This window comes from Trachurus japonicus, chromosome 18 (assembly GCF_045865225.1).
Source record: "Trachurus japonicus isolate A0001 chromosome 18, Traja_1.0".
NCBI lineage: Eukaryota > Metazoa > Chordata > Actinopteri > Carangiformes > Carangidae > Trachurus > Trachurus japonicus.
In genome coordinates this window covers 3907736-3929637 of record NC_140924.1, presented here as the reverse complement: position 1 = coordinate 3929637, position 21902 = coordinate 3907736, and the positions used below count along the sequence as shown (strand labels likewise).

At 43.4% G+C, this 21902-nt stretch overlaps 2 protein-coding genes across 2 annotated transcripts; one reads left to right on the top strand and one right to left on the bottom strand.

The window, feature by feature from the left end:
* Window positions 1-13025: 13025 nt before the first annotated feature.
* Window positions 13026-14923, bottom strand: LOC146968386 (type-2 ice-structuring protein-like). Its single transcript, XM_085760503.1, has 5 exons — window positions 14866-14923; window positions 14184-14293; window positions 13538-13672; window positions 13343-13454; window positions 13026-13093 (listed from the first exon to the last, which is right to left on the bottom strand). Exons 1-5 carry the CDS (start codon window positions 14921-14923, stop codon window positions 13026-13028), a joined length of 483 nt encoding a protein of 160 aa, XP_085616629.1.
* Window positions 14924-19650: 4727 nt separating this feature from the next.
* LOC146968385 (ladderlectin-like) lies at window positions 19651-21527 on the top strand. Its single transcript, XM_085760502.1, has 5 exons — window positions 19651-19669; window positions 20242-20351; window positions 20859-20993; window positions 21077-21156; window positions 21434-21527. The coding sequence occupies exons 1-5, from the start codon at window positions 19651-19653 to the stop codon at window positions 21525-21527; spliced, it is 438 nt and encodes a 145-aa protein (XP_085616628.1).
* Window positions 21528-21902: the final 375 nt, after the last annotated feature.

The window sequence follows — 21902 nt, the reverse complement described above, 5'->3', positions numbered from 1 at the left end:
CCAAATAACTGTACAATAATCCATATGTGACAAAACCAGTGCTTGAATGACTTGTTTAGTAATTTGTGTTGTTAGATATTTAGAGCATCTCCTAATCATTGAAAGAATGTTTCCAATTTTGGTTATTATCCTCTTAATATGCATGTCCCATGATAATGTATGATCTATGATGATTCCTAATAATTTTACCTCTTTCACATGTTTAATTAATTTGTTATTGATCATCACATTAAGCTCTGGGTTTGAACGCAGTGAATAGTTTGATCCAATAACCATACTAGTTGTCTTAGACACATTCAAAATTAATCCATTACAGTTAACCCACTCAGAAACCAACTTCATTTCTTCACTTAAATTTCAATTTAATCCATCAATAGTTCTTTCAGCTAAATAAATTGTCGTATCATCGGCATACATTGTCATGCGAGCTGTTTTTAATGCCAAGGGAAAATCATTGGTGAAGATTGAGTACAAAAGAGGTCCAAGGCAACTTCCTTGGGGTACTCCATGTCTTACTTGTGTAAGATGGAAGTTATGTTTTAGTTATGTTTTAAGTGAAAAAGCTAAGGTTACATAATGGGTTTAATGTAATGTTGAGCAGAGTTGTTCATGATGGTGTTACCGGGGTCAGTCACTGGGTGGCGCTAGTAGAACAGGAGGGTTTGGTGAGGGCGAAGCGGAAGTAGAGAGGGAAGAAAAAAGAATGCCGAGCGGTTAACCTGTTGTTGTGTTGAGAGACTTACTAAAAGTTTGGAGTAAGAACCCAGTACGTTGTTGGACTCATTCATTGACTCACCCACACCCACGTCGCTTACACTGGTGGCAGCGGTGGGATGCATCTCTGGAGAATCGGCCGTTGGGATTCTACTCAAGTTGTGTGAGTCTCCGAAGCTACAGGCTAACGTTGCTAGCATATTAGCTGGAAGTGCAGTGAGCTAGTTTAGTCAGTACCGTCGCGTTTTTTTTTGTTTTGATAGCTTCAGTGAAATTAGAAATCGCGTTTCGGTCTTCTGATTCCGTCGGGAAGCTGCATTAAACAACAAAGGACGGGAAGAATTATCCATCATGTCTGTCGAGGGGGCAGCCGCAGCGGGACAGCAGAATGCCAGCACCAGCTCCGGCTCCAGCTCCGGCTCCAGCTCCGGCTCCAGCTCCAGCTCCGGCTCCATCGGAGCTCCAGCGCCGGTTATGCAGCCACCCAGCAGTACACAGGGAGCACCGCGGGGCATTCCGCTGCCGCCACCTTTTCTCAACGATGGCCGGGAGTCCTTCCAGTTATGGGCTCGCCGCTACGAAGTAATCCAAGCTGCACGCTACAAAGACAGCGGTGTGGACCTGGACACCGTGTTAGCAGCTGAGCTACCCACTAGGCTACCACCGGAACTGTTCATCGTATGGGACAACCTGTCGTCAGAAACCCAGGTCTGTTATACGGAAACAAAGAGGCACTTGCAGAATGCTTTTGGCCAAAAGGATGTGATTGCATCTTTCCAGACTTTCCCCAATGCTCGTCACAGACTGCCCAATGAAGCTATGGAAGTGTATGCTGCAGATGTATGTAGGCTTGTAAAAGAAGCTTTCCCTGATTTTGAACATAATGCTTCAGAATATATGAAAATGTCTCGTTTCATCGCTGGTCTGGATCAGGAGCTTCAGGTAAAGTGCCATGAAAGAGGGGTGAAAAATTTCACCGAGGCGTTTGAGGTTGCCTCCCAAGCTGAACGGGCCCGCCAAGCTGCTAAATTAATGTTGCCAGCATCTTCAGCTAATGTAGCCATCAGAGACATGGGCATTGTGCAGTCAGTAAACTCTGTGAGTGAAACCAACACTGAACTAAGAAAAACAGTACAAAACCTCACTGCTACTGTCAAAGACTTGAGCCAGGATCTTGCTGAACTGAAATTGAAGCTGGAGGGGCGCAATGACATCCATCACTATGGCAGGCGTCCTCCTAGATCTCCCTCCCCATATGGGAGGAGCCCTGAGAGATCCGCAGATGCAAGGCGTTCAGGCTATGGACGCTCCCCATCCAGGTATTCATATTCATATCACTCCTCTCCAGAACGCTACCCCCCACAGAGAGCTCGGCCCCATCAGGAGTACACCCACAGGGAATCTGACCGGTATCGACAGTCTTATAGAGAGCCCCGTTACTCAGACCAGGCCTCTAGCCCTTATGAAGTACACAGAGGGAGAAACTCCTCTCCCAGCAGACCATACTATGACTCTCACCGTCGAAGCCCAAGCCCCTATGCCAGGCATGTTTCATTCCAGGAGCAGGACGATAAAGGCCAAGCACGTGGTTTCAAGGAGCATGGCAGATCTCAACAGGGAAACGGCCACTAGCTGGTGATGTGGGGAGTTCATCAGCTACTTCTCTGGAAGCCCCAGGTGACTGCCTCACTGACACATCAGACAAAAGCAATACACCGCAGACACCTAGTGGTAGTACAGATATGTCAATCCCCTTAATTGAAACAGAGAACACTGAGACCACTGTCAGAACAGACTTAACCTCCTATGTGAATGGCATTGTTGAGGGTACAGATATGCACATCATGCTAGATTCAGGTGCCACTATCTCATTTATCAGTGAGCAAACCAAAATGTCAATCCCCTCATTAGCAAAAAGACCTATTACCAAGAAGTACATCATGTCCCAGGCTGTAACTGGCCAAGGTCTGGACACACTGGGTATGGTAGACATCACATTTAGGCTGGGGTCTCAAACTCTGCAACACGAAGTGCAAGTGATCAGAAATGTTACCCAAGGCTTTATATTAGGTCTTGACTTCCTCATTCCTCAGGGTGTTATTCTGGACATGGGGAGAGGGCTATGTTATTTGGGTGATGATGTCTTGCCCCTTCTGAGTAAAAGTGAGTTAGCACCTGCAAGTTGCACTGCCCAAGTAATGGAAAACACCACCATCCCTCCCCACTGTGAAATCATCTGCAAAGTTGCACTCATCCCACCTATAACCGGTCTAGGGATACCACTCAGCTACAGCGGCTATTTGGAACCCAGGCAACTGGAGATGGATGGTATTTCAGTTGCCCGCACACTGTCTACTGCTGTAAATGGCTGTACTGTCGCACGCATTATTAACCCCACACCTGGGCCTATGGTGCTGCATTCAGGTATACAGCTGGGACAGTTTACCCCCATAACGGACACTGAGATAAGTCAGGATTCAGCCCCTGTATGTAAGGTATCCACCTGTCCAACACCACCACCTGGCCTCTCACCTAATGTCACACAGCCAACCGACCCACCTTTTAATGTTAAATGTGGAGATCTGACGGATGTGGAGAGGTCTGATCTGCATAACCTGCTCTCATGTTATCAGGATGTTTTCAGTAAAACCAGTACAGACGTTGGTAACACAGACATTGTCAAGCACAAAATCTTCACAAACCAAGCTCCCCCAGTAAGGAAGCGTGCGTACCGCACTTCCCCAAAGATGCAGACAGTAATTCAGTCACACGTGGAGGAGATGTTGGAAAAAGGATTAGTGGAGGTCAGCCACAGCCCCTGGGCAGCACCTGTGGTGATGGTTAAAAAAAAAGATGGCACGTGGCGTTTCTGTGTCGATTACAGAGGTTTGAATGCAGTCACAGTAAAAGATGCACACCCTTTGCCTAGAACAGACGACACACTGGATGCACTCAGGGGCTCAGCAGTCTTCAGCACAATGGATCTCTCCTCGGGATACTGGCAAGTGCAGCTGGAGGAGCAGGACAAAGCAAAAACAGCTTTTACCACGGGCAGAGGACTTTATCAGTTTCGGGTGATGCCCATGGGCTTGGTAAACGCCCCGCCCACTTTTCAACATCTCATGCAGTTGGTGTTACAAGGTCTCTCATGGTCAACATGCCTTGTATACTTAGATGACATAATTGTCTATAGCCCAACTTTTTCGGTCCATCTTCAGCACCTGAGAGAAGTGTTAGACCGCTTAAGAGCTGCAAACCTGAAACTGAAGCCCTCAAAGTGCTGCTTTGCTCAAAAGGAAGTGACATTCTTGGGACATGTGGTCTCAGCAGCAGGACTGCGGCCAGATCCAAAAAACATTGAGAAAGTGAGGGACTGGCCTGTGCCTAAGAACCCCACAGAAGTGAGAGCGTTTCTAGGCCTATGTTCTTACTACCGGCGCTTCATTTACCAGTTTTCAAAGAAATCAGAGTCCCTACATGCTCTCACACAGAAAGGAAAGACATTTCTGTGGACAGAGGTGGAGCAGAGTGCATTTGAAAACCTCCGTCATGCTCTCTGTAACACACCCATCTTGTCCTATCCCAATTTCTCATGTGAATTTCTGCTCTTCACAGATGCATCCAGCACATCAGTTGGATGTGTTCTAGCACAGATGAATGCTGAGAACATGGAGAACGTCATTGCGTACGGCAGCCGCAAATTGACAAAGACAGAGACCCGGTGGCCCACATATGACCGGGAATTGTGGGCTATTGTATGGGCAATCAGGCACTTTCGTCAATATTTGACAGGCTACCCTTTTCGCATCATCACAGACCACAAGCCTCTTCTCTCCCTAAGGACAATGGCTCTGGATTGTGATCCTACGGGTCGCAGAGCCCGGTGGGCTCTGGAAATTGATCCCTATGACTGGACAATTGAATACAGGCAAGGCGCAAAACATACAAATGCTGACTCCATGTCTCGTCGTCCTGAGACAGCTGAAGATGCCACCCTGGACGTGACAAACAATCAGGTGGAATGTGTTTCAAGTCATACACAGACAGACCCAGTAGCGCCATCTACATGTGCCTCAGCCACGGGGCTGGACATTTGCCCAGAGGCTGTCCCCACTTTTTCAGTCACTACAAAGGTAACATCACCTACACAGTCTGCCACGCCACACATTGCAGTTGTGACTGTGGACACTTGTCCCCTGAACATTGACAGACAGTTTCTCATTCAAACTCAAAAGGCTGACCCTGTGTTGAAAATAGTCCGGGATTGGGTGTTGACTGACTGTAGACCACCATTCTCAGAAGTGAAGGCAGTGTCAGCTGAGATGAGACAGTACTGGAGGGAGTTTCCAAAACTCACTCTTATTGATGATCTTTTGTGTCGCAGAGTCAGGCCCCCACCAGGTGACCTTGTCTTACAGACTGTTGTGCCCTGCAACCTACAAAAAGAGGTATTCCAGAGCTTACATGGACATTCACTCTCTGGACATTTCAGCACACAAAAGACATTACAAGGGGCACAGGTCAGATGCTTCTGGCCTCACATGTCACATGACATAACTGAGTGGTGTCTCAACTGTTCAGCCTGTGAAGCACGTCGGCCACAGACACCACACCAACAGGCCCCTATGCAAAACATTGTCACATCCAGGCCTTTTGAAAAAGTTGCAGCAGACCTGACTGAACTGCCACTCACATGCCGTGGTAATCGATACATACTTGTTGTAATGGACTATTTTACTAAGTACCTCAACCTGTATGCTCTCCCTGATCAACGAGCAACTACGGTGGCCAAATGTCTGTTTGAGGATTACATCAGCCACCATGGAGTGCCACAAAGTTTACATACTGACCAAGGCCGTCAATTTGAATCAGATCTTGTCAAAGAATTGTGTTCCCGGCTGGGAATACACAAAACACGGACATCGCCCTATCATGCTATGTCAGATGGCATGGTGGAGCGAGCCAACAGGACTATAAAGGACCAGTTAGCAAAATTCCTGTACACCAGGGGAGGTGAATGGGATGACTATCTGCGACAGGTCGAGTTTGCATATAACACAACTGTTCACTCTTCCACCAAATACACTCCTTTCTTCTTGGTCCATGGTCGAGCGGCTCGTCTACCAGCTGATCTTCTCCTTGGAGATCCCCCGAGAGCTTCAAATGCTACTCCTGGTACTCCAAGTGACTATGCCAGTTCAGTATTACAGAGACTGTGTTCTGCGTTCCACTCTGTTGCACATAACATTGAGGTGGCTGGCGCGCAGCAAAAGCACTACTATGACCGTCGGATGAGACATACAGCCTATGAGCCAGGTGATTTAGTGTGGGTGGACCTCCCTGCCCTGACTAGACAAAAACTGTCGCCAAAGTGGTCTGGTCCGTTCAGGGTGTTAAGGCGGCTCAGCTCAGACATGAATGACATTGGAGTGGACTATGAACTGTTGGATCAACGAGACCCCAGAGCAAAGCCTAAGATAATTCACTACAACCGTCTGAAACCTTATCGCTCTGCCTGGTCAGCTGGTGGTATACCACCGTCACCGTCCAATGAAGCAGTATCTGTGGACAATCCAAGTCCCCCACTCTTGACCGCGCTCTCAGGCTCCAGACCATATGTGTACAGTCACCCTGCCAAATGCCCTGTTACACCACCTCAAGCAAATGTTTCCTCGTCACAGCCAGGGCCTGCTACTGCAACGCCACAAACAAGGGACACGGTGGCGACAGGAGGTCATAGTGAACTTTCTCCAGTAGTGCAACCTCTCATGGGGGTGAGGACCAAGTCTGGTCGTTGTGTGCGTCCCCCAGTGCGCTACATGCACGATAACTGAACTGTTGCTCACGTGGGATCAACATGGACTTAATAAAAAAAAAATAAAAAAAAAAACCCACAATGACATGTACTGTGTTCTGCTGTAACTGTTGTATGCTGTTCTTTGCTGTGTTGATACAGTAGTAATTGTCGTTATGACTCTAGTTGAAGCGAAGCGAGGACGCTTCTTTTTGTAAGGGGGGGAAGATATGTAAGATGGAAGTTATGTTTTAGTTATGTTTTAAGTGAAAAAGCTAAGGTTACATAATGGGTTTAATGTAATGTTGAGCAGAGTTGTTCATGATGGTGTTACCGGGGTCAGTCACTGGGTGGCGCTAGTAGAACAGGAGGGTTTGGTGAGGGCGAAGCGGAAGTAGAGGGGGAAGAAAAAAGAATGCCGAGCGGTTAACCTGTTGTTGTGTTGAGAGACTTACTAAAAGTTTGGAGTAAGAACCCAGTACGTTGTTGGACTCATTCATTGACTCACCCACACCCACGTCGCTTACACTTGTTTTAAATCTGACTCACTTCCATTGAAATTTGCCATCTCTCACTCAAATAACTTTTAATAATTAACAAAGCTGATGATGAAAACCCATAATGTTTCAGTTTTGCCAATAATAATTCATGATCTAGAATATCAAACGCTGCCGAAAAATCCAGGAAGACAGCTCCTATCATTTTCTTTTGCGTGATTTCATTACACCAGTCATCTAACATTTGTGTCATAGCTGTTGTTGTAGAATATTTTTCCCTGTAAGCATGCTGAAAATCTGTAAATAAATAATTAGAAAAATATGACTGAATTTGCTCATACACAATTTTTTCCATGATTTTACTCAACATTGGCAATAAACTGATAGGTCGACTATTTGACTCAGAAAACTGCAACTTTTTGTTTTTGGGAATTGGTATTATTTTTGCAATTTTCCATCCTTGTAGCCATATATTTTTAGTCAAACATAAATTAATTATATGTGTTACCACTGGGGCCACAATACCAACAATAGGTTTCAATAACCTTCCATCAAGAAAATCAACCCTGCGTGACTTATTCTTACAATTCATTAATAATAACTCAACTTTTAAAACTGTAACAATCTTGAAATCAAAGATACATTCTTTACCTTCCATAATTTGGTTAATTAGTCTATCTGCGAGGTCAGTATCATTATGCTGTACAGTACTTTTTAACTTATCGATTTTATTAATGAAATAATTATTCAAATGATTAGCAATATCCTTGAGTTTGGTCAAGAACTCTCCTCCAGTTTCTAAGTAAGATGGTGAAGACTTGGTGTGGCCCTTAACTAAAACATTTAGTGTACTCCATAATCTTTTACTATCGTGCTTCATTTCCTGAACTATGTTATCATAATATTCTTTTTTCCTCCTCCTATTTAACTTTGTAACAAAATGTCTTAATTTACAATAAATTTGCCAGTCTGATTTAATACCAAATGATAAAGCAATCTGTTTTGCCTGATGTCTTTCAATCATATGTTCTTTTGTTTCTCTGTCCAACCATGGTGAGTTAACAGTCCTCACTGTGGCTTTTCTCACAGGTGCATGTTGATCTATAACACCTGTTAATGTATCATCAAAAACTTTAAAGGCAGCTTCAGGATCTTCAAGCAACAGAATATTTGATATCTTAGCATTTGAAACATCTCTTACATATTTTTCTTCATCAAATGCTTTAAACGACCTCTTCTTAATTATTCTCGACCCCTCCTTGGGCACCTTTGTTTTCCTAACTATTGCAATTAGATTGTGATTGCTGCATGCTATAGGCATAGATATAGCTTTGGAGCAGATCTCAGGTGTATTTAAATAGAGATGATCAATACAAGTGGCCACTCTCCTGCCATCATTATTAAAGCTAATTCTTGTTGGTTTATTCATTGCTTGAGTCAATCCTGAAGCTGCAAATATATCAACCAATTTCCTTCTCATTGGACAGGACAACAACTCCCAGTTTACATTCATATCTGCCATAAAATATAATTCAAGATTTGTACAACAAGCAGAGTCAAGCATTTCACACATTTTATCTAAATATTCACAATTAGCACTGGGGGGTCTGTAACCACATCCTATAAGTATAGGCTTAAGATGCTTTAAGTGTACTTGCAACCAAAGAACTTCAATGTCAGTTTGCATTAAATCATGTCTTATTCTTACAGGTAGGTGGCGCTGCACATAAATGCAGATCCCACCTCCATGTCTTTCCTATAAATATTAAACCCCTCTATCATCAGTGATGTGTCCTCAAATGTAGATTCTAAATGCGTTTCAGACACGGCTAAAATATGAAAATTATTTGACAAGACTATTCTCCACTTTATTTAATTTATTCCTAATACTACATATATTTATATGGTCCATTTTTAGGCCTTTCCTTGGTAATTTATATGACATTAAACAGGGTGTACATTCTTATCAGTCTTATTCGAGTTGATTCAATTTCAGAGCAACATAAAATACATTTAACATTGTAACAAATACCCACAAACATTAAAAAAACAAATAAATTAACACTTTGTATTGTCATAAAAATTGTACCACTCGTCTATCCGTGAGAATCAGCCAACCTCCTACGTTGACACTTGAATAAACTCAGTTCTGTTTAATCCTCCTGAAGTCATACAGTCATATCACTGAGCTGATAAACTGCAAATGCATTAGCTTAAACTTAATTTTCTACCCTTTTATCACTCCTTGGAAGTAAATATAATAATAATAATCATAACGGAAACCTCATTTATTTCTTGATATAAACAAAATCATATTTTCTTTACTGATCACCCATAGTTTATCCAAACTTAAACCATCCAAGTTTAGACAATTTATCATCATATAACAAATAATTATTCAGTCAGTTCTGCATGCTTACCGCACAAGTTTACTGTCTCTCTTTCTTTTCAGGGTAGATCATGTTGAGTCAGTCTCCACATTACGCACAGTCTGTGCTCGCGCTGTTCACCACTCCCCGTCTCCACATTACGCACAGTCTGTGCTCGCGCTGTTCACCATTCTCCCACACCTCAGCGACCTTGCATCCTTTTAGGATTGTCTTCGTGTTCAAATGTCATTCCATAAACTTAATCCAAAGTCCAAATCATGAGTCCCGTTCCTGTCCATTGCTCAAACACACACTGCTTCATGAGCTTCCTCCAGCTTCAGTCCAGCATTTACTGCGTATGCAGCGATGGTTTAATCTTTTCCTCGAAGAATTTCTCTGCTTCAGTAACTTTCTGGAAGATCTTTTTCTCTCCATTGAAAGTTAGGATGAGAGTGGCCGGGTGAATTAGACCACTTTGTATGCCAGCCCGATACAGCTTTCCTCTGACGTTGTTAAACAGTGCTCTCCTCCTTGCCATTTCTGTTGTCAGATCAGGGAATATCTTCAACTTCATGTTTTTATATTCCAACACCTTTTCTGATTTTGCCATTTTCAAGATAGCTTCCTTCACCATAAACCGCTGCAATCTCACGATCATGGGTCTTGGACCAGGGCCTTTGCCGGCGACTCTATGCGCAATCTCTACGTCAGGAGGACCAGGAAGATTCCTTTGTCCCGTGAAAACGTCTCTCAGAAGCGCAGACATATATTCAGTGGCATTATCACCTTCGACACCCCTGTCCAGTCCAAAGACCCTTATATTAAAGGGATAGTTCAACATTTTGGCAAATTGGCCCATTGCCATAATCGCTATAGTCATAGCAGTAGGTTCGTTACCTTTATTTGTCGGTGTAAGCTATATTTAGAACGGCAGAGGGAAGCAGCAGGCTGCTCAGAGCTACGCTATGGAGGCTAAAGGAATTTCTTGGTTTCCCTCATCAAACTCATCAAATACACAATTCAACAACTCCACAACGCTTTCGTGGACAAGTTGTGACCTGCACATTCACCACCCTATGAGATAATAATGGAACGTTACGAAACGGAGCCGTTTTCGAGGTAAATACAGGGTAAATACAGAGTCTGCTTGCTGAAAAACTGTCCCTGAACGCAACGCGCATCAGCGGTTTTGCATGAATTTACCTCTTAAACGGCTCCGTCTCGTAACGTTCCGTTATTATCTCATAGGGTGGTGATTGCGCAGCTCACACGATCCACGACAGCGTTTTGGAGTTGTTGGATTGTGTATTTGATGAGTTTGATGAGGGAAACCAAGAAATTCCTTTAGCCTCCGTAGCGTAGCTCTGAGCAGCCTGCTGCTTCGCTCCGCCATTCTAAAAATAGCTTACACCGACAATTAAAGGTAACCTAATGCTATGACTATAGCGATTATGTCAATGGGCCAATTTGCCAAAATGTTGAACTATCCCTTTAAATCTTCGACTGTAACCTTCCAGTCTGTCAGTTTTGTCTTTCAGCTCTTGATTTTCCTGTTGGAGTGCGTTACATATTTTCCGAAGTGCACCACATTCTCTCTCCAGTTCATTTATTTGGTCAGACTGACCCGATAACACCGTCTCCATGCCCGTCACTTTTTCTGCACATAACTTCACATCAAGTTTTATGGAATTAAGCTGCGGTTGCAGTTCATCCATGTGTGCTTTTAATTCCTCCCGTATTATCGAGCAGATTAATTCAGACATTTCTTTTTTATCCATCTCTTTTACTGGTACCTGTGCCGCAGTTGAAACAGGTGAATCAGGTAAATCAATGCCAGGTGGTGCGGAGATTGGCGTCTGCTTCTCTCCACGCTTTCTTCTAGTCATTTAAACTTCCAGACCACTTTACTTGGAATTTAACCATAATATCTCGGAGTATTGGCGTTCTCCGCACACGAGTGCTCCTCACGTGCCACCGGACATGACGTCTCTGTCATGTCTTATTGACATGTCTCTTTCATTTCAAAGACTGCTTTCTACCATCCTAGGAACATATCTAGTGTTAGACCCATTTTATCCTTACCTGATTCTGAAAAGTTGGTTCACGCTTTTATTTCAAGTAGGTTAGACTACTGCAACGCACTTTTACCAGGATTAACAAAACAAGCACTTTATGAACTGCAGCTTATCCAGAATGCTGCAGCCAGAGTTTTAACAAGAACCAAAAGATGTGAACACATCACTCCGATTTTAGCATCTCTCCACTGGCTACCAGTGAAGCAGAGAATTGATTTTAAAATTCTACTTACTGTTTTTAAAGCTCTGAACGGTGCAGCTCCTCTCTACATTTCTGACATTCTCACTGAATTCACACCAGACAGATCCCTGAGATCATCAAGTAAAAGTCTACTCACTATTCCAAGAACTCAAACTCAGCTCATGGTGCCTTTAGTCATTATGGTCCTACTCTTTGGAATTCCCTACCTCACAAACTCAGGTCTGCTAAAACAGTATCTTCTTTTAAAAGCAGACTAAAAACATTTTTTTTCACAAGCTTTTAGTTTTTTATTTTATTTTTATTTTTTTCAAAAATTGCAATATTTCCCTCTATCCTAACAAGTTTTTTAGTTTTTAAATTGTTTTTAATTTGCAACATTTTCTTCTTATTGTTTTTTATACGTATTTTGAGTTATGTTGTGCTTTGTTTTGTTTTTGTGAAAGCACATTGAGTTTGTGCTTGTCGCATGAAATGTGCTATATAAATAAAATTATTGTTGTTGTTGTTGTTGCTGGACAAGTTTTTTTTTTATTGTGGTCTTGAATACACTGTTGTTGAGTATCTACTTCTTCTCTCTGCTTTCCAGTGATGATGTCACTTTACATCTAGTTACTAGTTATTAGTTATTGTAAAGACCGGTGATCAACCAATTGCATTGGTTTACTGAGGAATTACAAGGAAAGCCACACAACAAATGAAAAATGTCGGTCTTGATGAAGGTCGAGAACGAAACGTTGACCCAATAAGCAGAGCTTTGATAGGAGTACAGGATTATGTCCTGACTGATATTTTATTATTATTTCTTAGTAACTAATGTAAGATGAATTTTATTTTATTATAAGGGACTATTTGATGTTGTGTGATTTCAACTGTGTTACATTATGTTATAGGGTGGAATGATCTGGGGGGCCGTTGGGGTGAGATGTCAGTTGAGGAGAAAAGAGAGTGACTGGCGGTTGTTGTTTTGGTCTTGTTGTGGCAAATCAACTTTCGAAAAGCATGAAGTTCAGGATCAATTAAAATCATATTCAACAAGATTCATTTTGTTTGTTTTGTGCTTGATGGAAAAGAAACTGGGCAAAGGAGACGAGGACGAGGAACAGAAAACAAATCTGCTGCTTGAGCTGAAGCAGGAAGGTTTAAAGTGTTGACAAAGACTCAGACCAGCGTGTTTCAATGTTTCATGTTTATTCATCACATTTTGCTAAAAGCCTTCTTTCCTCAACACGTTCAGTTTCCTTCAGATTTTGTTTACTTGTCGTTTCCTCCCTTTAACAGCGTTACAGCAGAGAATTACACATGTGATTACACAACACACTGATGACACCTGAGGACAGGTGAGTGTGGGTCACAGCTGATCTGGGGTCAGCTCCTTCATGCACTTCTGGCACAGACTGACGGGTGATGGTGTGAACACGGCTTGTCGTTCCAGCAGTTGAAGACTGTAAACAGAAGGAAAAACAGGAAGTCAGGAAAAAACCAAGAGAATTAAAGGAGTGTGTTTTCCCAGAACAGTTGTTGTTTAAAGCACTCTGTCATCAGGGTGTAAAATATCCAACGGCTAACATGCTAACAGTAAAATATAAATGAAGTGTAATAAACTCCACCACTGTGCTGCAACAGCAGGAAGCATTAACACAGAGTCTTCATCGTCCCTTCAACTGTCACAACTGAAACGTGTTGAGATTTACCTCCATAATTCATCATGAGACAGTGCTGTCGTGCAAGGAAATTGTTTGGTTTTCCTGGACACCAGTTGGTATAGCTGAAGTTTTTGCCGTCGCTCCAGAGCCAAACGTCCTCCTAGAGGACAAGAGACGACATGACAGAGGTTGTTAGTGAGTGGTTCTATCAGTAACATCTTGTGACTGTTTGTGGTGAGTTACCTGTTGAGCGTTGGAGCCTCCAATCCAAGTCAGTGTATCATTCTGAATGTTTGTCCGAGTCAGAGTCTGAATGAATTGATAATCCTCTAAGTCCTGGACCGACGCCAGGTTTGCGTCGTTGGTCTGACAGTTTTTCTACAGAGGAGACGGACAGACAGATGTGATTTTCAGAGATAGCTACTGATACAGAAGAGAAGACGTGACCAGGACTTCACTGTGGTCACCAGCTAAGATGAGCTAAGATAAGCTAATGCTTTAGCATCCACATCAGATGAAACTTTTGATACGTCCCAGACTTCATGACGAAATAAATGAAAAACTACTGAGATCATCTCTATGTTCTGTTTTGTGCTAACTAGCTGATGTTTGCATGCTACCTGCCAAACATTAGTTTAACTGTTAGCATGCTGACAGTAGCTTGTTTGTCCTTTAGTCATTTTGTCAGATACAACACTAACACCTTCATCACCTACAACCGTTTGGAAAAAGTCAAATCACCAGATGTGACAGAACCTGCTCTTGCATGGGCTCTTATTAATATTTCCAGTCTCACCACTGCACTGGGACGTTGGAGGCAAATACAAACCAGAGGTGCAGCAGGATAAACTCAGCAGATGTACAAGAACCCAGAAGTTCCTCTAATTACCTCAGCGTCAGCCCAGGACAAGTGTTTGAGGATGAACTTGAAACAGCGACGACTGAATTTACTCCAGCCTTCGGGACAACGGTGGAAGAGACCACGCTGGACATCATCATCTAATGAAAACAAACAGGTTCTTGTGAGTCAGTGTTTCCCAGACAGAGGCGTGCTGCCTGAGTTTATTAACAACAGCTTTCATTCAGTAGAATTTAACATGCTCTTTAATAACAACGAGCTGCTCATGATGTCTGGATGTTATCTTGGGACTGTTTCACTTCATGAAATCCTGTCTCTTCTACAGGAGCCAGTGGAGGTGGTTCATGCTTCTGATGCTTCCTGAGCTTCTACCACAGCAGGTTTTACTGGCAAACACAACTGGTAGGAGACTCTGGAGCCGACCGGACCCAGAATGCACTGGGGAGCTGGACTCTGCTGGACGTCTGGACAGTCAGTAGCTAGTTTGCTGCCACCATGGCCTCATTTAAAGTGAGAGGCTGGATGGATGACTGAGTAATTAAAGGAAGTAAAGGTGCAGCTGTAAAGTCTAAGGGCTGGAGGTCATCACCACGATGCTCTGACTCCACATTCATCTGTTTACTTTGGTCTGTTCTCATGTTTCATCTTTCAGCTGACGGATGTCAGAACGACTGCCAACAGGTTTCTACAAGGTCTCACTAGTGATACTCACCTGCTCTGGTCAGAACCATCATGGCACAAACAAGCAGAGAGACGATCAGGATCCTCATGGTGAAGATGATGAAGGATGTAGGTGCTGATGATTTAGCTTTGAAAACAAACTAGAAAGACAGAGAAGTGTTATAACCCTGGAGGAAGAGGAAGGCAGCAGAGTATCTGAGAGGAAGGTTGTACCAAACCTGCTGAAGAACGATCTGCTCCTCTTCTTCTTCTCGCCTGTGAAGCTGCTGGACAAGAGGAAGCATCACGTCTTTTATACACCAACTTATCTGGACAGGTGGCATCACGTTGATGTCATCTGTTTGTGCCCACAGGTTAATCAGTTCAGAGGTTGATCAACAAACCAAAGGGCACAACATCCCACACTGTTGTTTAACCAATGCTAGACCCTGAAGTGGGAGGCAGATGTGAGTCCAACTGATAAAAAGATGCATTTTATATGATGCTGTGTTGTCTAGCTTTAGAGCTAAATGTCTCATTTTAAAGGACAGAAACAGACGTTCAGTTTGTCTGTTCTGCTCTAATGTGAACCAAGAGCCTCGTTATAGACTTAACTCCACTTTTCACTGAGCTGCTTCATCTTTAAGGCTTGTGAGTGACGATGCTTTTGTCAGGACAAACAGACAAAATGCATCATGGGTAAAATTGGATTGTTTTAGCAATGTTTGTTTTAACCAGCAGAAAGGTTCAGAGACATGAAATAGAAAACTGGATGAAAACAACAGAAAAAAACGACTTAGAGGATCCAGCTGCTGACTTCAAGCTGCTAATCAGTTAGCTAGGGCTCAGGGTGAGGCATGTGGGTGAGGAGGATGAGGAGGGAGAGTCGGTATCAGTGCTTAAACCTTTGACTCTGAGTCGTAGATAAATAATGGAGAAGGAGCTTTAACTCCATTTCAGTTGGGTCCAACAAAAACCCAACCTTGGTTTGTCCATTTTGGGCTACCGTAGAAATCTGGTGGTGCAACTTGGTGAGCTCCATGAAGGCCGAGCGTGTAGATACCAAGAGCTCAGTGTGAACTGTAAAACAGTGTGTACAGCAGCATCAGTGTGTTTTCTTGACAGCAACACTGGGAACATTTTCACTTGTTCTTCCTTTTTCTGACATCTTTGAGTTTTGGTGAGATTGAAATGAAAACAACAAAGAGACGGTGATCGGTCTGAATGTATTTGATTGTATGTGAATGACTGAGTGGGTGGAGGTGGATATATGTTGCCACAGCATATGTTCCACACTGTATCAATGGTCTGTGTCATGTATTTATGCTTTTGGTGTTTTGGGGAATGTGTCATGTGGAATGTGAGAACGATTATCCTGGAAAGGACAAATAAACTAAACTAAACTAAAAAAAAAACCCTGAGAGAACAAACACTATTTGATGAAGATGTTTACAGCTCATTTGAAGCGTGGCCCTGATCACACTGGTTTCTGAACTACGTCATGAGCCCAAAATCCTTGGAAAGTGGTGGGTTAATCTTTAACAATGAGTAAAATCTCCATCTTCTAAGGAACTAGTAACTAAAGCTGTGGTGCAGAGGAGGAGGAAGTTCATGATCTCCCTCTGACACCTTGAGGAGTGGGAGCAGGATCAAGATTTACATGGAAACACTGAAGTACACCACTGCATCAAAATGTCCCTAAGCTGTGGTCTTGAGTAAATGTACTTGATTACTTTCCACCACTGTTTTACTCCAGCTGTGGAGGAGGACTGACAGAGGAAGGAGCTGCACAGCTGGGTAAAGTCCAACACCACTGAACTCAGCTCAGGTCCATGACAAACAAAATGTCCTCATTAAAGCTGCCAGTGTGGGGTGTAACACACACATCACCTCACCTCACCTCACCTCTCAACACCCACACCTGTATCCACCAGCCATGGGGGGAGGAGACGCCCACATACTAGAAAAACATGTCCTAACTGTCCAGTAGAACTATTTAGTAAAAGTACTACAACTGAACAGTAACACAGTGCACAGCAGTATTTGCAGATCATATTTCATCACATAACTAACTGAGTAGCAGATGAAAGGACATTGTCTCCTGAATCTGCAGCTCGGTGTTGAACTGTTTCCTCCACAGAGTCACTGTCAATGACTGGGGATTGTTTAGTGGAGTGAGAGCGCCCCCTGCTGACAATCTATGAAAATATGTCACTGTGGAGTCAGAGGATGTTACTGTACTGTAGTATTGTAGTACTGGACAGTTGGGACATATTTTCCAGTACCTCTCAGAGGTAAATCGTGAACTGCTTGTTGTCATACACAGCACAGACCAGCATGGAAATGGTTCTGGTCTGTGCTGTTGTTGTTTTTTAGCAGAGTGTGACAAGCACTGAAGGAACAACAGAAATGAAAGTGACATATTTCATGTTCGATGTGTTTGGTGTGTTTAGTCATTTTTTCAATTAGTTATGAAATATGATCTGCAAATACTGCTGTGCACTGTGTTACTGTACAGTTGTAGTACTTTTACTAAATAGTTCTACTGGACAGTTAGGACATGTTTTTCTAGTATGTGGGCGTCTCCTCCCCCCATGGCTGGTGGATACAGGTGTGGGTGTTGAGAGGTGAGGTGAGGTGAGGTGATGTGTGTGTTACACCCCACACTGGCAGCTTTAATGAGGACATTTTGTTTGTCATGGACCTGAGCTGAGTTCAGTGGTGTTGGACTTTACCCAGCTGTGCAGCTCCTTCCTCTGTCAGTCCTCCTCCACAGCTGGAGTAAAACAGTGGTGGAAAGTAATCAAGTACATTTACTCAAGACCACAGCTTAGGGACATTTTGATGCAGTGGTGTACTTCAGTGTTTCCATGTGAATCTTGATCCTGCTCCCACTCCTCAAGGTGTCAGAGGGAGATCATGAACTTCCTCCTCCTCTGCACCACAGCTTTAGTTACTAGTTCCTTAGAAGATGGAGATTTTACTCATTGTTAAAGATTAACCCACCACTTTCCAAGGATTTTGGGCTCATGACGTAGTTCAGAAACCAGTGTGATCAGGGCCACGCTTCAAATGAGCTGTAAACATCTTCATCAAATAGTGTTTGTTCTCTCAGGGTTTTTTTTAGTTTAGTTTAGTTTATTTGTCCTTTCCAGGATAATCGTTCTCACATTCCACATGACACATTCCCCAAAACATCAAAAACATAAATACATGACACAGACCATTGATACAGTGTGGAACATATGCTGTGGCAACATATATCCACCTCCACCCACACAGTCATTCACATACAATCAAATACATTCAGACCGATCACCGTCTCTTTGTTGTTTTCATTTCAATCTCACCAAAACCCAAAGATGTCAGAAAAAAGAAGAACAAGTGAAAATGTTCCCAGTGTTGCTGTCAAGAAAACACACTGGTGCTGCTGTACGCACTGTTTTACAGTTCACACTGAGCTCTTGGTATCTACACGCTCGGCCTTCATGGAGCTCACCAAGTTGCACCACCAGATTTCTACGGTAGCCCAAAATGGACAAACCAAGGATGGGTTTTTGTTGGACCCAACTGAAATGGAGTTAAAGCTCCTTCTCCATGATTTATCTACGACTCAGAGTCAAAGGTTTAAGCACTGATACCGACTCTCCCTCCTCATCCTCCTAACCCACATGCCTCACCCTGAGCCCTAGCTAACTGATTAGCATCGTACTGTAGCAGCTTGAAGTCTGGGGGCGACCCCCATTCCGACGGTCTGCCATTCCGAATGTGTTTTATTTTGAAAATTGACCGGATTCTCTCGTGTTTCTGTGTTTGATTTCCTGCCCGGCTTGACACGATCAAATGTGTCCTTGCTCTGTGCTTTGGTTGGGTTTAGGCAATGTAGAAAGGAGTTGGTTAAGTTTAGTGAAAAGATCAGGTGGAGGCCAAGAAAGTCTCTGCTGATGGCGGACTTTTTCAGGTTCAGAATGGCACCTCTTTCCCATGAATAATTAAGGACCGACATTCCGAAACATTAAAGTAAACGTTCGAATGGCGGCCCTTCGGAATGGCACATTGGAACCCTTGAAGCCAGCAGCTGGATCCTCTGACTCGTTTTGTTTTGTTGTTTTCATCCACTTTTCTCCTTTAGCATCATCACCTCTCTGAACCTTTCTGCTGGTTAATAAAAAAATAAACACAGCTGAAACAGTCAGAATGTTTTTCCCATGATGCATTTTGTCTTTTTGTCCTGACAAAAGCATCGTCACTCACAAGCCTTAAAGATGAAGCAGCTCAGTGAAAAGTGGAGTTAAGTCTATAACGAGGCTCCTGGTTCACATTAGAGCAGAACAGACAAACTGAACGTCTGTTTCTGTCCTTTAAAATGAGACATTTAGCTCTAAAGCTACTGACAACACAGCATCATATAAAATGCATCTTTTTTATCAGTTGGACTCACATCTGCCTCCCACTTCAGGGTCTAGCTTTGGTAAAACAACAGTGTGGGATGTTGTGCCCTTTGGTTTGTTGATCAACCTCTGAACTGATTAACCTGTGGGCACAAACAGATGACATCAACGTGATGCCACCTGTCCAGATAAGTTGGTGTATAAAAGACGTGATGCTTCCTCTTGTCCAGCAGCTTCACAGGCGAGAAGAAGAAGAGGAGCAGATCGTGCTTCAGCAGGTTTGGTACAACCTTCCTCTCAGATACTCTGCTGCCTTCCTCTTCCTCCAGGGTTATAACACTTCTCTGTCTTTCTAGTTTGTTTTCAAAGCTAAATCATCAGCACCTACATCCTTCATCATCTTCACCATGAGGATCCTGATAGTCTCTCTGCTTGTTTGTGCCATGATGGTTCTGACCAGAGCAGGTGAGTATCACTAGTGAGACCTTGTAGAAACCTGTTGGCAGTCGTTCTGACATCCGTCAGCTGAAAGATGAAACATGAGAACAGACCAAAGTAAACAGATGAATGTGGAGACAGAGCGTCGTGGTGATGACCTCCAGCCCTTAGACTTTACAGCTGCACCTTTACTTCCTTTAATTACTCAGTCATCCATCCAGCCTCTCACTTTAAATGAGGCCATGGTGGCAGCAAACTAGCTACTGACTGTCCAGACGTCCAGCAGAGTCCAGCTCCCCAGTGCATTCTGGGTCCGGTCGGCTCCAGAGTCTCCTACCAGTTGTGTTTGCCAGTAAAACCTGCTGTGGTAGAAGCTCAGGAAGCATCAGAAGCATGAACCACCTCCACTGGCTCCTGTAGAAGAGACAGGATTTCATGAAGTGAAACAGTCCCAAGATAACATCCAGACATCATGAGCAGCTCGTTGTTATTAAAGAGGATGTTAAATTCTACTGAATGAAAGCTGTTGTTAATAAACTCAGGCAGCACGCCTCTGTCTGGGAAACACTGACTCACAATAACCTGTTTGTTTTCATTAGATGATGATGTCCAGCGTGGTCTCTTCCACCGTTGTCCCGAAGGCTGGAGTAAATTCAGTCGTCGCTGTTTCAAGTTCATCCGCAAGGAGCTGTCCTGGGCTGACGCTGAGGTAATTAGAGGAACTTCTGGGTTCTTGTACATCTGCTGAGTTTATCCTGCTGCACCTCTGGTTTGTATTTGCCTCCAACGTCCCAGTGCAGTGGTGAGACTGGAAATATTAATAAGAGCCCATGCAAGAGCAGGTTCTGTCACATCTGGTGATTTGACTTTTTCCAAACTGTTGTAGGTGATGAAGGTGTTAGTGTTGTATCTGACAAAATGACTAAAGGACAAACAAGCTACTGTCAGCATGCTAACAGTTAAACTAATGTTTGGCAGGTAGCATGCAAACATCAGCTAGTTAGCACAAAACAGAACATAGAGATGATCTCAGTAGTTTTTCATTTATTTCGTCATGAAGTCTGGGACGTATCAAAAGTTTCATCTGATGTGGATGCTAAAGCATTAGCTTAGCTTAGCTCATCTTAGCTGGTGACCACAGTGAAGTCCTGGTCACGTCTTCTCTTCTGTATCAGTATCTCTGAAAATCACATCTGTCTGTCCGTCTCCTCTGTAGAAAAACTGTCAGACCAACGACGCAAACCTGGCGTCGGTCCAGGACTTGGAGGATTATCAATTCATTCAGACTCTGACTCGGACAAACATTCAGAATGATACACTGACTTGGATTGGAGGCTCCAACGCTCAACAGGTAACTCACCACAAACAGTCACAAGATGTTACTGATAGAACCACTCACTAACAACCTCTGTCCTGTCGTCTCTTGTCCTCTAGGAGGACGTTTGGCTCTGGAGCGACGGCAAAAACTTCAACTATACCAACTGGTGTCCAGGAAAACCAAACAATTTCCTTTGGCGACGGCACTGTCTCATGATGAATTATGGAGGTAAATCTCAACACGTTTCAGTTGTGACAGTTGAAGGGACGATGAAGACTCTGTGTTGATGCTTCCTGCTGTTGCAGCACAGTGGTGGAGTTTACACTTCATTTATATTTTACTGTTAGCATGTTAGCCGTTGGATATTTTACACCCTGATGACAGAGTTCTTTAAACAACAACTGTTCTGGGAAAACACACTCCTTTAATTCCCTTGGTTTTTCCTGACTTCCTGTTTTTCCTTCTGTTCACAGTCTTCAACTGCTGGAACGACAAGCCGTGTTCACACCAGCACCCGTCAGTCTGTGCCAGAAGTGCATGAAGGAGCTGACCCCAGATCAGCTGTGACCCACACTCACCTGTCCTCAGGTGTCATCAGTGTGTTGTGTAATCACATGTGTAATTCTCTGCTGTAACGCTGTTAAAGGGAGGAAACGACAAGTAAACAGAAGCTGAAGGAAACTGAACGTGTTGAGGAAAGAAGGCTATTAGCAAAATGTGATGAATAAACATGAAACATTGAAACACGCTGGTTTCAGAGTCTTTGTCAACACTTTAAACATTCCTTCTTCGGCTCAAGTAGCACATTTGTTCGGTGTTGTGGCTGTGGACATCAGCGACGTTGTCCCTAACAATGATGGCGTGCTGCTGAATTGTCCCAGCTCTTACCATCTTTAGAAATAATATAAAATATCCATCAGGACACGTGAGCATGTGACAAAT

Excerpts from the sequence above, each read along its gene's own strand:
- LOC146968386 (XM_085760503.1), bottom strand. The coding sequence starts at position 14,923 with ATGAGGATCCTGATCGTCTCTCTGCTTGTTTGTGCCATGATGGTTCTG. Across the intron at positions 13,673-14,183 it reads TGTCCTGGGCTGACGCTGAG|AAAAACTGTCAGACCAACGA; the intron begins GTAATTAGAGGA and ends TCTCCTCTGTAG. Across the intron at positions 13,455-13,537 it reads GAGGCTCCAACGCTCAACAG|GAGGACGTTTGGCTCTGGAG; the intron begins GTAACTCACCAC and ends CTTGTCCTCTAG.
- LOC146968385 (XM_085760502.1), top strand. Across the intron at positions 20,994-21,076 it reads GAGGCTCCAACGCTCAACAG|GAGGACGTTTGGCTCTGGAG; the intron begins GTAACTCACCAC and ends CTTGTCCTCTAG. Across the intron at positions 21,157-21,433 it reads AAACCAAACAATTTCCTTTG|TCTTCAACTGCTGGAACGAC; the intron begins GCGACGGCACTG and ends TTCTGTTCACAG.